Source organism: Oculina patagonica, chromosome 11 (assembly GCF_052425735.1).
Source record: "Oculina patagonica isolate OP01 chromosome 11, crgOcupat, whole genome shotgun sequence".
In the NCBI taxonomy this organism is placed as follows: Eukaryota; Metazoa; Cnidaria; class Anthozoa; order Scleractinia; family Oculinidae; genus Oculina; species Oculina patagonica.
Window position 1 is genome coordinate 9,830,646 of NC_135768.1, and position 15,104 is coordinate 9,845,749.

Here is a 15,104-nt window from a genome sequence, read left to right on the forward strand (position 1 = left end):
CGAGCAGCGGCTGGTAATTGAGCCTCAGTGTATGAGATCATGGTATCCATGTGTTCCTTTTCATTTTATAAGAATCTAGTTTATAAGAATATCGAGGCTGAAATTTGCGAATTTTTAAGAATATTTTAAGAATAAACCCGAGGCTGAGATTTTGAAAAGAATATAGTTTTGAGTTGAAAATTTATAAATACAATACAATTAAATATGTTTTAAGTTGAAAAAAAAATCAGGTATTTTCATTTCCGTCACTGTATCTCTGTGAGGAATGCTTTGTTTAAAGCCAAAACGGCCAAGTGTCGTCTGACGCAACATCTTGATCTTGCTGGCTGCAACGAAAAGCAATGGTACATGTGCACAGTGTAACACGATACAGTTCTGGACACAACCTACACTTGTAATTGATACCCCATTACATGCTAAAAAAGAATGTTCATAAGAATATTTTCAGCCTAAAATCGGAAGAAAAATAAACAATATTCTTATAAAATAAAAAGAGTGTACTCTTATTGCGGTTTTATTTTATAGTCTGTTCCAGGCGTTAGGTTAGTTGGTGAGCAGCACGAAGAATGACAAGTGGTAAAAATGGCCAGGGGCTTGGCTAACCCTCGTCTTGTTTTATGAACTTTGAACCTCTCTATGCCTTCCCCCCCCCCCACCCCACTGAGTTCCGCCATGTTTTCCCCTTGCAGTGGTCACGCAACGCTTCGCCATCAAAGAACCGCTTGCGTGACAACCAATAAAAAACAGTTGAAAATCTGGAACAACAGGTTTCTGATTGTTAATAAAAAATCGATTTATTTTCCACATTGGCATCAGGCTGGAGTCACGCACATATCAGACTTGCTTAACACAGAAAAAAATCGCTTTCTATCTTTTAATTCTCTTTGCGAAAAATTCAAGACTAAGTTTAATTTTCTACAGTATTACAGCATCATTTCTGCTTTCCCTCGCTCGTGGAAAAAGCTTTTAGACTCTAACAACCAACTACCCATTAAACCCCTTGATTCAATAAGCGAATCGTTGAGTTGTAAAACTCTCTATGAAAAACTGTTATCCCTAGAAAAGTTATCTCCCCCCACAGCAGAAAGGAAACTTATTGAATATGGGGTAGAAAAGAACAATCTGTGTTTACAAAAGAAACTAAAATGATGATGTTCCAGTACAAGATCATCCATCGCATCCTACCTACGAATAGCTTATTACATAAGATGAAGAAAGTTGACTCCCCAACTTGTCCTTTTTGCCCTACCGAAATCCATACCATCTGGCACCTTTTTATAGAGTGCACTCAAGCAAAAACTTTCTGGGTAGATTTTCAAGATTGGTACAATATTCATAGTAGAAAAGGAGTCCATCTTTCGAACTTAGATGTCTTATATGGTATATTGGACTCTCCTCGTGGTTGTTTAGCCCTAAACCATCTTATTATATTAGGAAAATACTTTTTATACCTTAACACCGGCCAAAAAAATAAAGTTCAGTTTAACGAGTACATATCCCTCGTTCGCGACAAACTATCGTTAGAAAAACATATTGCTATCAAATCCGGTAAATACGATAACTATAACAAGAAATGGAATTTTTTACAAAACATTTAGTTTCCTTTTGTTTTTGTATCTCGCTACATCGTTCATTTTTCTTTCTGGTAACAATTATAGGCAATGTTATTTGTTATTTCTTTTTGCATTGTTAGCCTAAGTGTTGTAATGTTAGCCCAAGTGTTTCGAAAGTGTTGTAATGTTAATAGTATTGACTTCATAAAGTAGAGTAATTTTTGTAACTATTTTTCCACACTTTCTAAGCTGTACTGTAAAGTAGCTCCTTTTGTAAAGTTTATAGTGATCTATATTTTGTAATCATCGTAATGTTGTATGTTTAATGTTGTAAGTACTTGCAACATGATAAAAAAAAAAATAAAAAAAAAATGAGGGTTTTGAGATTGTTTCTTTGAAATTTTACTCTCTTGCTGATACAGTTAGTTCTTTTTAAAAGAGCTAGAGATCCGTTCAGTTAATACAAAGGCAGTTGTAAGTACAATATATTATAGCATTTGTTGATTAAATGCACGCCCTTAACAGACATTCAGACATTCGTAAAACAAATAAAGCACGAAGTCAGTATCATTCATATTTATTTCCAGCATCAAAATAAAATAAACTTTTTTGACCAAGATCAGAAATGAAATTCCCTTTACCACTGAATTAATGCAAGTTTAAAAAAAAACTTTTGTCATGGAAACTTTAAAGTATTCAATTCAAAGCGGAAAAAGACTTCCCGCTCCACTGATTCTTGACAGAAGTAATTTATTTCGGTATTTTATGTATTTTGTATCCTGACCATTCATGCATATTATAAGCGTCACTTTTTGGCAAAAAAATAACGTTTATATTAAAAAGCGGACATTCCTTCAATTGGATTAACTGTTTAGACGTTCAGCTGTATAATGAAATACAGCCGTGCAGTCTTGAACGACCATTTGTAACTTTGCTAAATATTTACATCTGTGATAATGAAATATCTTTTGCCCGTTGAAGTCCCTTATGTGCAACGAAAATGTAGATTTCCTTTTAAAAATTTGTTTTAATTCTGTCGTTTAAAAATACCGCTTGGTCACAATATTATTAACAATCCGCTGTAATATTCCATGAAATATTTCCTTCGCAACAGCAGTTATGTGACGGAACGTTTTAATTTTGTCGCTTACTGCCTTGCAAATATGCTCACGAGACTTGGAAATTAACCAATCACGTTGCAGGAAAGTGACGTAGAATGTACTAAAATTATCATACTTCTTGTACACATACAGCGTCCCGCCTGATCATTTGCATTTCGCAACTGGGTTGAGTCGAAATTTGTTGCTGTTTGGGCAGAGATTTACGGCAAAATGGCATCTGGTGGAATGGTACTCATCAAATACCTGTTGTTCTTCTTTAACTTTATTTTCTGGGTAAGTAGAATTTCTCTTGTTCGTTTCATGACCGTGCTACTGTTTGACAAAGATGTTGTACTTTGCATTGAACTGCGCATAAATTTTATCTTCACTTCAGTCACTTGTGGTTTGTTCGTGGCTTTATATCGCGCAAAGCTGTTTGTATACTTATCTTTCGTTTACTAAATTCGATGTATCGTTTTCGTCCCGTGACAAATCGAAAATTCGTGTTCTTTGGGTGGACATTGAAAGAGCAGTCCACTTATGCCTTTCTGCTCCATCGCGCGCGCTTCGTTCAAGCACTTTCCACGAATTAGTTGAGCCAAAATATCACATTCGCGATATATTAGAATTTAATCTTCTTGTAGGAGGAACAGAGGTTTGGCTGTTAAATTAATTGAGAGAACTGTATGATTTGGTTTCCGAAGTAAACGGATGTGAGTTGGTGTATTTCATAATTTGTTCCTTTTCGCGAAATTGATGCGAATATTCCAAATCGGTTCGGCTCGATCGGTTTCCCTTCTGATGCTATACGTGTCACCACTTAATTTTTCTTTAACTCATTTTCAGTTTCGTGGCCGATTTGAATTTGTAAAAGTGTTTCTTGCAGACAATTGAAAGAAATATACTGAATTATTTATGTAGAATCGTGCTGAAGATAGTAAAATGGCGAGTTCGGACTTATCAATAGTGACCAATAGTGCGAAATTTGATTCGTTCAAACATATTCGTGCGTTAAATTGCGTGATATTTGAGAAATGTGATGTGAAAATTGGTGGACTTTGAACATGCGAACTTGTATATTTAGCCAAAAGTTTAACTTTATCCGAAGCAGTTAAATGATATCAAGAATATTTATGACAGGAAGATCCATGTAGACAAATATTAATTCATTTATTTTGCTGTGTTTAGAAACATGCAAACAACTTTCAGCTTTTTCTGACTATATTCATTACGTCTTGCTTTATTTAAGCATGAGTAACATGTTCAAAACAAAACTTAGGGTTTGAAAGTTTTAATTTTGAAACCTATTTTTTTTTTTTAAAGAGACGACCCCCAACTGCCCATGTTTTGTTGACTTTTAAAAATTCCTTTGAGTCCACGAGCCTTAGTTTGCATAACAACCTCACTTCATATCTGTTCTTGAAATTCCAATTTTAATTCAGTAAGTCACATTTATTCCATTTTTTATTTTGTTATATTTTGTCCTATCAAGCACTTCCTAGAAAAGAATTATAAATTCATATCTTACAAGAAAGATGGAAGTTCAAAATAATGCTCCGCCACTTAATGTGCAAAGTCTTCACGCCACCCACTTTTTAATTGGTGCAACTCATTTGAATAACAAGACTGTTTCTGAACCAGAAATAAAACAAAAAAAACTATAGTTAATTTTCAGGATAGGCGGTGGGGCAAAGATGAAAATTCAAGGGACAGTTAGTTACTAGTAGAAATCATTATTAGTCTTATTTTAATTAGTTCTATTTAAAAAATTGAGCAAGATAATGGCCACTTTCAAGTAAATAGACATGCTGGAGCTAGTGAAAGCCATTAGCAAGTTTATTTTTTATTTCAGAATTATTATGTTTTACACTAACTACGATCCTTTTTAACCAGACACAAATTAATCTTATTTGTCGATAGATGTATTAGCAAAATTTATACATCAAAGTTAAGTTTTAACGTATATTTCAGTGGATTTGAAGTAGATGATTTAGGTATGTGTGGATGTAAAGAACAAAATTGATATCGGAATTTTGAAAAGCATGTCTGTATAAAGTTGAGTCCGCTAGTGTTAATGCATAACTGGAAAGCACCTTTGTTGCTATAGTTTTCAAGCAAATTGAATCAAATTAGGAACCTTATAGTTTGTTGAGAGCAGAGTAAAAGTCAGGGAATAACATGTCTGTAAAAAAAAATCAGCTGAACATAAAAATGGAAATGACTTAATTGAAATGAGAAATAAAATGATCTTTTGTTTTGAAAAAGATGATCTGTAAAATGTTTGGGAATGATAACAAGGGTGAGTATTCTTTTCCAAGACCTTCAGTGTTCCTGAGTAGTGGAGTCCTGCTGAGGGGATCATTAAAAGTTGAGGGAAAACACTGTTGGTTTCTATGTCCTTTTAAATAGAAATGGAACCCATTTGAGGGCATAATCTTATAATAACAGCTATCCAAGTGCGAGCAGTTCTAATTAGGTAGTTGTTATTGAACAGCTTAATTGCTCATATCCTGGTTATCTGTCAATCAAGGTCTGCTAAGAGCCAATCAGATTTGAGAGTTTTGATAATAAAGGAAGTCAACATTCTGAATAATTTCAATTTTATTTGTGATTATGGATCTGCCTTCATTGGCAGATCCAGAGGAGTTGGCCTTTTTTTGTGTGTATTCACCCTGAAATCCCGAAACCCTGGGAAGTCATTAAAAAAATGTCTTTACCAAAAATAAGAGGGGGCCCAGGCTCTTAAGCCCTCCCAATGATCCACTACTAGCATTTGCATAATATTTTGTTTTAATCTAAATTTACTCACAGATGTTTAAGTCATTTCTGACACACTACAGTAATTTTGAAATGAAAACAGTTCTCAAATATATATACTTTTTATATTTAAGCATTATTGAGTGCTAAAAATCTGCTAGCCAGAAAAGCACTCAGGTGAGCCTCTCTATTATGGGGAACTACTGTAACAGTGGTGAGGCATTTTGTCTTGAGTATATTTTTACTTCTAGGGTAACTCATGGCAACAATCACCATTTTTCAGCTGGTTGTTATTCTGTTCTAAGAATAGGCACATCTTCAGGATCAATTGTACAGTCAAAAATGTATAATTATATAAAAAATTTGCTTTTTGTCCTAAAGGTCTCTGGCATTGCCTTGATTGCCATCGGTGCAGTGATTAAGGCAAAATATGGTGACTTCATTCACATAAGCGACAGCAGTCTGACCACAGGGCCGGTATTTCTCATCATCATCGGCGTCATTGTGGCGATTGTTGGATTTTTGGGATGCTGTGGTGCTTACAAGGAGAACTACTGCATGGTCACCACGGTAGGAACCCGATAAATTCAACTTAGTAAATAATTAATAAATTAAATTGGCCACCTCCTTATTGGATTATCATAGTCCAAAGTAAAACAAACACTGAAACTTGTAAATAATTATATTATAAATGAACATAACCTGGTTAAAAAATTATCCCAATTGGCAGGAGGAAGGGCAATTAGCTAATTATATTATAATTGTAGTGGAGAAGTTAAACTCGGTCCGCTACCAAGAGTCCATACCATTTCGTGGTTAGAGTGGGGGACTCTCAAACCTAGTTCACTCGAACTAGTTCTCAAACCTAGTTCACTTTCTCTTTAACTACTCAGCCACACGCACTTTTCCTTTATAATATTATAAGTTTTAACTTTTGTTTTAGAAATTTAAGTGATACAGTACCTTGAGAATCATTGACAGTGGTGCAGGGTGTATAGACATATCCTTTTAATTAATTATGTGCGTATTTCTTTCAGTTTGCTGTATTGCTGGCAATAATTTTCATCCTGGAGATCGCAGCTGGTGCTTTGGCTTATGCCTACAGAGGAAAAGTAAGTTGACACAAGCCTTAAAAGGCTGGTTTTCACCAGCAAAGGAATCATAAAAAGAGTTCCCATTCCGCTTTTGACTCTGTCACTTCTGATCAGATTGAGAAAACTTATTATTGTAGTCTCAAGTACTCAGATGACGTTGTGGTTGGTTTGTTCTTTGGCTTCTTCTTGTGACTCTGACCGGCAATCTGGATCATAGGTGATGGTGTCATAAGCGGAATTGGAAGAAAATGGAAATGCTCTGATTCTAGATCTCTCAAGCTTAATATGCCTCCACTCAAGACTCCAAGAATTAATTTTCACTAGTTTGTAAACGCTTACAACTCTGCTTTCAAATCACAAGTTTGAAAGAAGCACCTTATAGCTTATCGTCCACATCAAAGATCTTTGCAGTGGAAAAGGCAGTTGTTTCCCACCATATTCAACATGCACATGTACTTGCACATCCTTGCATGCATTCTTATCTAAATGAATAATTAATATATTATTATTCTTGTTATGAAACTCGGATGTTTACCTTGTCCACATTTTGAGTGGCAGTTAACATTAAGCCCTTTGTCATTACAATGTGTGCTTCTCTAATTAATTTTGTGTGTTACACAGCTGGAGGACTATGCTAAAAAGGGACTAACTGATGGTGTTGAAAAATATTATGATTCAGACGACACATACAAAAAGGCCATGGACAAAGCACAAGATCAGGTAATGTTTTAAAATAATCTTTTTTTTAAATTTTTATTTGCTTGCTTGCATTACTTATTTATAATTTATCTTTTTATTTATTTATTTATTTATTAATTAATTTATTTATTTGTTGCAGTTTGACTGCTGTGGGGTTGAAGATGATGGTTACAAGATGTACCTACAAAACCCGAATGCGACTGGCTCTGACCCTTTCCCTGCTTCATGCTGCGTAAGTAGTCCATCCAATGGAACTTGTCCCAAGACTGTTAAAGATGCAGTAAGGGCGGAGAAGAAGAATCCAGGAGTATTCAAGAAAACGGTAAGAAAATGCGATTGTGCTATGTAAACGTTTATTACCTTATTGTTACTTATTTTCGCGGGAATTAATTTTCGCGAGTTTCGCAATTTTAAAAGTATCACGAAATTAAAGACCTGTGAAAAATCATTCTTAACATTTTTGACGTATTTTTTATTGTTTTAACATATTTTTTTGGCCAAATTGTGAAAATTTTTCCTGAAATAATGTTCCTGCAAAAAATAAGTAAAAATAAGGTAGTAAGAATAGTTTGTTTTTGTCATTTATTTGACTATTATTCCATGAGTGCAGGTTGGATTTGAGATGGTAGATAGCTTGAGTTTTTAAGTTAATTAGCAGAAAATCAGTTGTGTTCACTTGGTGGTCATTTCCTAAATCAGGTTATTTGAACAATAATTTTTTATATTGATTTCCATATGATTAATCAGTTAGTATTTAATATGCTTTTAAATTATGTGGTTTTTAAAATGAAAACAATCTAGCTTAATTAAAAATTTCGTAAAAAACGAATGAAAAAAGTTGACACTGGCTAAAAATATTGTTTTGGACGTTTCGGCCACTACTGTTGCCTTCCTCAGCAAGATAAAAATGCAAATGTTCAACGGCGTCCTGTCAAAATTATCTTGCTGAGGAAGGCAACAGTAGTGTCCGAAACGTCCAAAACAATATTTTTAGCCAGTGTCAACTTTTTTCATTCGTTTTTTACGAAATTTTTAACATGCCTGGCTACAACCCGAACATTTTTTTGATTTGTGAAACAGCCCTGATTCAATATTGTAGCAGGGACAAAATGCTGCAAGTCAGACTAGCCATGAATTTTTGTAATTACCATAGTAACTGTCAGTTTCTATTGTCAATTTTTACTCGTGATTTTATGTGGTCGGGACTTGATGCTCAACGAGATTGCTGTCATTATGTTTGCACACGGGACTTTGAGTGCAAATATGCTCAACGAGTTTGCAAATTGAAAACGGAAAGTTCTCTGAAGAGTCCCTTGGCAGGGACGAAATGCTCTGTTAGACTAGCCTTATTATCTGACAATAACTGTCAACTTCTATTAAATTTATTTATTAATAAGAATGTTATTCTATCTTGTCCAAAAAGTCAGTTTGACGAAATGCAGGTGAAAGGATAAAATGTTGTGAAGATCTGTACCAAGTTGTTGTCTTTTCTTATGATTATTAGTAATAGTAATTGGACTGAGTGGAGTACAATTCAGGGAGTAATCGATTTGAAATTACGAGCACGATTACTCTCTGAATTGTACGACACGAGGTCCAATTACTAATTAATCGTGTCAATAACAAAATTCGAGGTTAGGAAGTCTTTAGGAACCTTTTCTGTGAGGAAAAGTCAAAGGTAAATTCAGTTGGTTGCACAAAAAGTTAGAAAACAGCAAGAAAAAACCCATTCAAATGCGCATGATTGACGCGCGGATGGCGTAGGTGTCCAATTACAGGTATCCAATTTGAAGTTGCTCAAATTGGATACCTGTAATTGGACACCCACGTGATCGCGTGCCGATTACGCGACAAATAGGCGCGCGCAGAACCAATCAAAAACGAGAATTTTGTTATAGATACGATTAATAATATAATCTGGACTATTTTTACACTCATATAGATATAGGTTATTTACTAAATAACACTGGGTAATTGTGATTTGTCTTTTTTCCAGGGATGTCTCAAAGGATTTGAAAAATACCTTAAGGATCACCTTGTTATTGTTGGGGGAGTTGGCATTGGCATTGCTTTTATCCAGGTTTGTTGCTTTCTTCATCAGTCAAGAAAATGTGTTATGCAGTGAAATTTTTGTGACAATTAACTTAATTTAGTGATTTTGGTAGGGCAGTGTTTCATAACACTAATTTTTTTTCCAGTTTTGCATGTTGTTTAAAAAGTTTTACTATTAAAATTCTCATGATTTCATTTGTACAAATCAAGTGCAGTTGAACCTCGCTAATTTGAACTCAGTTATTTTGCATTCTCCACTTTTTCGAACAAAAACCCATTTCCCTTGAATTTGCCTTTTAGCCATTTACTATCGGCTATTGCAAAGTCCCGCTATTTCGAACTGTTTTTTTTTTCCTGACGGTTCAAAATAGTGGGGTTGAACTGTATTTCAAATGAGAAAATGAACTGCATGGTCATCGTTATTTTTATATTTTTTTTTGTTCATCATCATCATCATCATTATTTTCTTTCCTCCAACTGAGAAATAGGACCCTTCTGAGCTTCAAATAGGTTTCATTGTGTATGAGTTCTTCTTACAATGTTGTTTTTCTCTTCAGTTAATTGGCATCGTGTTTGCCTGCTGCTTGATGCGATCCATCAAAAAGGAGTATGAAGTGATGTAATGACATGCTGGCTGGCCAATCAGCAGTGAAGACAGCAAATAATTTAAAATAGTATACAGCTGTAGTTTAGTTGGTGAAATAGGCTTAAAATAATGTGCTGTATGAATGTCAAAGCTGAGTTAGTGGACCTTTCAATAGCATGTAAACTCTATTAAGATTGGAATTGAGACAATGTATGGTCGTGGCTTGTGCTTGCTGTCATTTTCTTAACAGATGTATTAGGAAACAAAAAAGTTCAAAAGGTCACGTCGATAGGATGTGATTGGTGGATTTCGATCCATTTCATTTTCTTTTTTTTTCAGCCCAAGATCTGTTGGTTGTTAATCATAACTATGACTAGTGTTAACATAAAAAACACCATCATTAGTTTAGGTTTTGAAGTTCAGAGTTTGCATGATATTGAAAGGTGCAATAGTTAAAACCTTATAACCTTGGCAGTATAGCTTGCATCCTTGTAAGTTGTACAATGTTGTGTTCTTAGCTTTTGGGAGAAAGTGGTCATATATCGTTCATTAGATGTATTGTAATATTCTTCTCATAACGTTGATAATGCCTGTCAGTTTCCTTTGGAAAGTGATAGGTTCTTATTATCACCTCAGGGATCCATCTTGAGAGATGCTAAACCTAAATCTCTTAAAACTAGTTAGTTCTCACATCTCATCACTGTATGTATCGCATATGTAAGACTTTCACAACATGGCTTGAGTCCTATGTATTGTTAAATGAAATTGCAATGCTTACATTCTCTGTTTGTTTTTGTCAAGTTTATTCTGGAGTGGCTGTATAAGTGCTTTGACGGCTTAAAAATGTCAATTTGAAAAAGCAAATTTCTGTGCCAATGACAGGCATATAGACTAGCGATCATGTTTCACTCCTCCACTCGTGGGGAAAAGCGAAACACAATCTCCCCTAATCGACTGCGGGAGAGGAAAAACTTGCCTTGGGCACATTCTCAAATAGAGAGTGCAAGCATTTTCAATCCAGATAAACTTTCCATACTTCTGCTGTAACACTTGTTCCTTCTTAAGATTGCTAGCATTTGCTAATGTATTTTACTGACATTTAACTCGAAAAAAAGGAATAGTTGATTGAAATGGAACTAAAGTTCAACTTGTGTACGTGTAGCATATCATAGCAGAATGTAATAAACTTAGGATAAAATAGTCTTCACCCATAAATTTATAACTCTGGGTAACTTCTAGGAAACACACAGGTTTACTGTTGTCTCATATCTGTAACAACCGTAATCTGTATGCCACAGATTAAGGGAAGGTAACGTTGCACTTGTTTGCCAATCCTAGCGTGTGATTTCTAGTTTATTTAATGGGCGTAAAATAACTATGGTGGGGTTTTGATATTATTTTGATCAATGCCCAGTTCTTATCCCTTCCATGTCATGCAACGTTAAGCTCTCTCACAGAGGCGTAGCATTGCGTGACATGGATACATTGTGTCCAGTTCTGGTCCTCTCAAGCGACGTGACTAAATGCGTGACATTGCGTGACAGAGAGATGGCCAGATCCGCAGCATTGCGTGACGACCCAAAGAACTGCTGCTTGTTTCTAAACAATCAGTTGAGCTTTGGCGTTTGATCTAGAGAAAAACGCGATTGCTTCAGTTTGCGTGGTAACAAGCTTCTTTTTTAGCTGATAATCAGATCATCACGCAACGCTCCAAGTGTCACGCAACAAATCAGTTAGTGCCTATGGAATCGAATACCTTGGGTGAAGGCAACTGGTTCTGTGTCGGACTGTAGCGTGGGCAATACAGTACATTATCAAAAAGTGATTTTCTGTAATGTAAACAACCTATCTGTCAATAAATTTGTGGTTTAAGGTATGATTTTGTACTTTTTTTTCTTCCCGAGCCTTAATCTGGCATTGAATCAAACAAATAACTTACCACAACAAGCTGATCATCTCCGTTGGGGAAAAGGAGCGAAGAAGAATGACATTCGTTCCATTCTCGTTCCCAGAGCTCGGTCACGTGGTCGGAAAAACTCGTAACGGAAGCCGCTGAGAGAATGAGAACGCGCTCTCATCCTTGTGAAGCGACCCGGCCTGACCAATGAGTGAAATTGATAATAGATGATAATCCATATCAATCGATTATATTCGATGGCAATTAGTAGGCATCCGTCAGACAAGGACTTAAGGTCCATTAGGGACTATAAGGTACCTGGACGGCTGACCTCGAGGATGGCTGACCGGAAGTAATTTTTGCGTGTAGCCTATATTGCGCATGCCCGCTCCACGCACATTGCCATCCAGCTCTGCGATCCTCATCCTCGTACCCAGGGTCTTCGTTCCCTTTGACCAGAGGTCAGAAAACGTGCGTTTTTTCAAGCCTGCGCAGAAGGGACGAAGACTCGAGGTACGAAAATGCGCGATCCTCTGAAAGTTTTGTTTATGCGCGAGGCGTCAATATTTCGTGGTATTACCGTCTCACTTTTCCGGCCTGTGATTGGTTCTAAAATTGAAATTGACGTCGCTGCGCTAAATTGGGTTCCGCTCACGAACACATCAAAATTCAAAACTTCTCTGCAATAAAATCGGTAATAAATCTTTTCTCTTGCCTTTTGCACAGTTCGGACAACTTTTATGGAAATAAGTTTTTTTTTCTGCCTCAAAGCCGGTGAAAGGACTTTGCATTTGGATGACATTGGATATACCTTGATAGATATTCTTCCTAAATTCTCCCTTGACATTTCGTAAGCTTTAAAAACACTTTGCATGGGCTATAAACCTTCTATTTTAGTAAGTCGAAAATGTTTTTTTTTTTAATTTTTCGACTATTTCGGTATTGTATTTTTAATTGACGGTGGCAAAAACTCTATTTAAACAGAGCCCTTGCTTTTATATTAGTAAGACGAAACTGTCAGCTATAGCACTTACTTTATTTACCCAAAACAATTTAAAAATAGTCATTTTTCACCGGTGAAAGACAGAACCACTAGCGTCATAATTAAATTTCATTGTTCTTGATCTAAAGTTTGTTTGTTTGTTGTGATCAGTTTTATATGTTCTTGACTTTTCGCTGTGAATTTTATTTTCTTAGCTGCCCACCAAACTGTAACCGGAACATTTGGATCAAAATTAATATGACTTTGACATAGAATCCGCAGTTCAAACGAATTTAATTAACTCTTCATAGAGTCTTCCAAGTTTACCGTACATTGGCAGTGAGAAGTTCAATTTTTAAACATCTTGACATTGAAAACAAAGTTTTTTCTCATTTCAGTTGCCAACGATGCTAAGGTGACAAAGTCAGGAAAATTGTTGCAAAAATGAATCAAACGCTAGAAACTTGGAATATCACGAGCAAAACAAATCCTACGCCTACATATCGTTCAGGCTTTGTTTACTATTGGTACATCGCCTACTATGTTTTGCTTTCTTGTGGAGCAGTTCTTAACAGTATGGTGGTGTTTGTAATGCTTCGAAGTGGTAAGATATGGCAAAATATATCAAGCTTTCTGATATTTCATTTGTCAGTCACTCATCTGCTATTTCACGTGACCGTTCCAGTATTTTGGAGCCTTCATTTCTCGAAGGGAAATTCTTCATCGTGTAAGGCCCTAGTCCTCGTGGACCTTGCATGTGCCGCGGCTATCTTTAACAGTTTGGTCGCTATTACCTGGGACCGACACAGGAACGTTTTGCGACCTTTTAAGAGCCTGGGGCCAAGACATTTAAAGACTTTCCTAATGTTGGTGGCCGCCATTTGGACTTACGCCTTCGTAACGTCTGCACCTTTTATTTACAGCGTTAGAAAAGACTCTCGAGTGATTTGTTCCAAAAAAAATAATGGCACTACAACATGTAAAAATTATAGTTTCTGTCATTTGCCTTCAGATTGGAAAACTCAGCTTTCCAAAACAATCTACTTTTTGCTGGCGTTTGTTATCCCTTTAATGTACATGTTCATCGCCTACACAAAGATCGCTGTTAGTTTATGGGAAAGAAGCAAAAATGGAACAATTCACGGCGCGGTTGCCAAGTCTAAAGTAAAATCAACTCGCTTGATGGTCATCGCTGTTCTTGGCTTTGTTTTATGTTGGGGGCCGAAATTTTTTGTGGATTTGCTAAACGCCTATGGAGTGTACAGTGAAAACAACTTTGAACTGCAGATCTGGTGTTTCCTGGCGCAGACGTCGAGTTCTTCCATAAACCCTGCAATTTATGCATTTTTTAGCCCAGAATTTAGGAAACTATTTTTCAAATTCTGTTGTTGCTGTGGTTCGTGGCGCGTGTTTTCCCGCTGTCGCCGCCATTTTGATGCAAATCGTGTGCAACCTATAAATCACGTAAACTTGGCAACAGGGGCTTGGCAAGCTACAACTGAGCAGAAATGAACTGTACGCCAAGAAAGTTCCCACCCAAAAAAACATGCATTTCACATTCTGTTTATATCAACTCAAGAAAAAGCGATCGATACCATTCATTTATTTTGTTGCTGTAATGATTGAGATAGAATTTATAGTCGAAATGGGACTACGAATATCTGGCAAAGCAAATAAGCTACATTGAAACCTCGGGGCAGATTAAAAAAATTTTGAGTAGCGGTCGGTATATGCAACATCGCCCAGGGACGCGGCAGGTTCACCCGGAGATGCCTATTCATTGTGATCTTCCATGCAAGTGTGTGAATTTTCTTGGTGTCATCACTGAAAACTTAAACGTGATCTATTGGCCTATGAAAATATCAAATGGGGAGATTCGAAACCGGGCTAACATCAGCACCATCAGTGAGCAAATCTTCCGGCGGCGCTGGAAGTTCATCGGCCACATTCTCAGAATGGATCCAAGCAAACATCCCAAGACGGCATTAACATGGGCCCCAGAGGGAAGGCGAAGTCGTGGCAGACCGAGGGAGACTTGGCGAAAACTGCCGAAAAAAAAAGGGCGGCCTTGGGTTTCGGCTCGTGGAACGAGGCAGCGGTGGCTGCCCGCGACCGTGCAGCATGGCGGAGGAGAATGCCCGGCCCTATGCCCACTTAGGGTGTTAGCCGTAAGTCATCACTGAAAACTGGTTCTACAATCTTGGACAAAACTTGTTGACACATACGCATTTCACGCATTTTTCGCAAATGACTCGACTTGCAAGCGGGTTAAAATATCTTATCCCCCTCCCCCCTACTCAATGTTGTTTCTTGTGGTTTGCGGCTCCACAGGCTTTGTTTTAAAAACACTAAAGCATTACCAACATTGAAATGGGGGGAAGGGG

General features: G+C 36.6%; 2 protein-coding genes across 2 annotated transcripts; both read left to right on the top strand.

Moving 5' to 3' along the window:
• The first annotated feature begins 2,789 nt into the window (after positions 1-2,789).
• On the top strand, positions 2,790-11,717 carry LOC144630251 (CD151 antigen-like). The gene is made up of 7 exons (XM_078488591.1): positions 2,790-2,947; positions 5,792-5,980; positions 6,448-6,522; positions 7,126-7,224; positions 7,343-7,525; positions 9,200-9,283; positions 9,813-11,717. The coding sequence occupies exons 1-7, from the start codon at positions 2,885-2,887 to the stop codon at positions 9,876-9,878; spliced, it is 759 nt and encodes a 252-aa protein (XP_078344717.1). The 5' UTR covers positions 2,790-2,884; the 3' UTR covers positions 9,879-11,717.
• A 1,447-nt stretch (positions 11,718-13,164) lies between these two features.
• Positions 13,165-14,239, top strand: LOC144629620 (neuropeptide FF receptor 2-like). Its single transcript, XM_078487856.1, has one exon. The coding sequence runs from the start codon at positions 13,165-13,167 to the stop codon at positions 14,230-14,232; it is 1,068 nt and encodes a 355-aa protein (XP_078343982.1). The 3' UTR covers positions 14,233-14,239.
• The last annotated feature ends 865 nt before the right edge of the window (positions 14,240-15,104 follow it).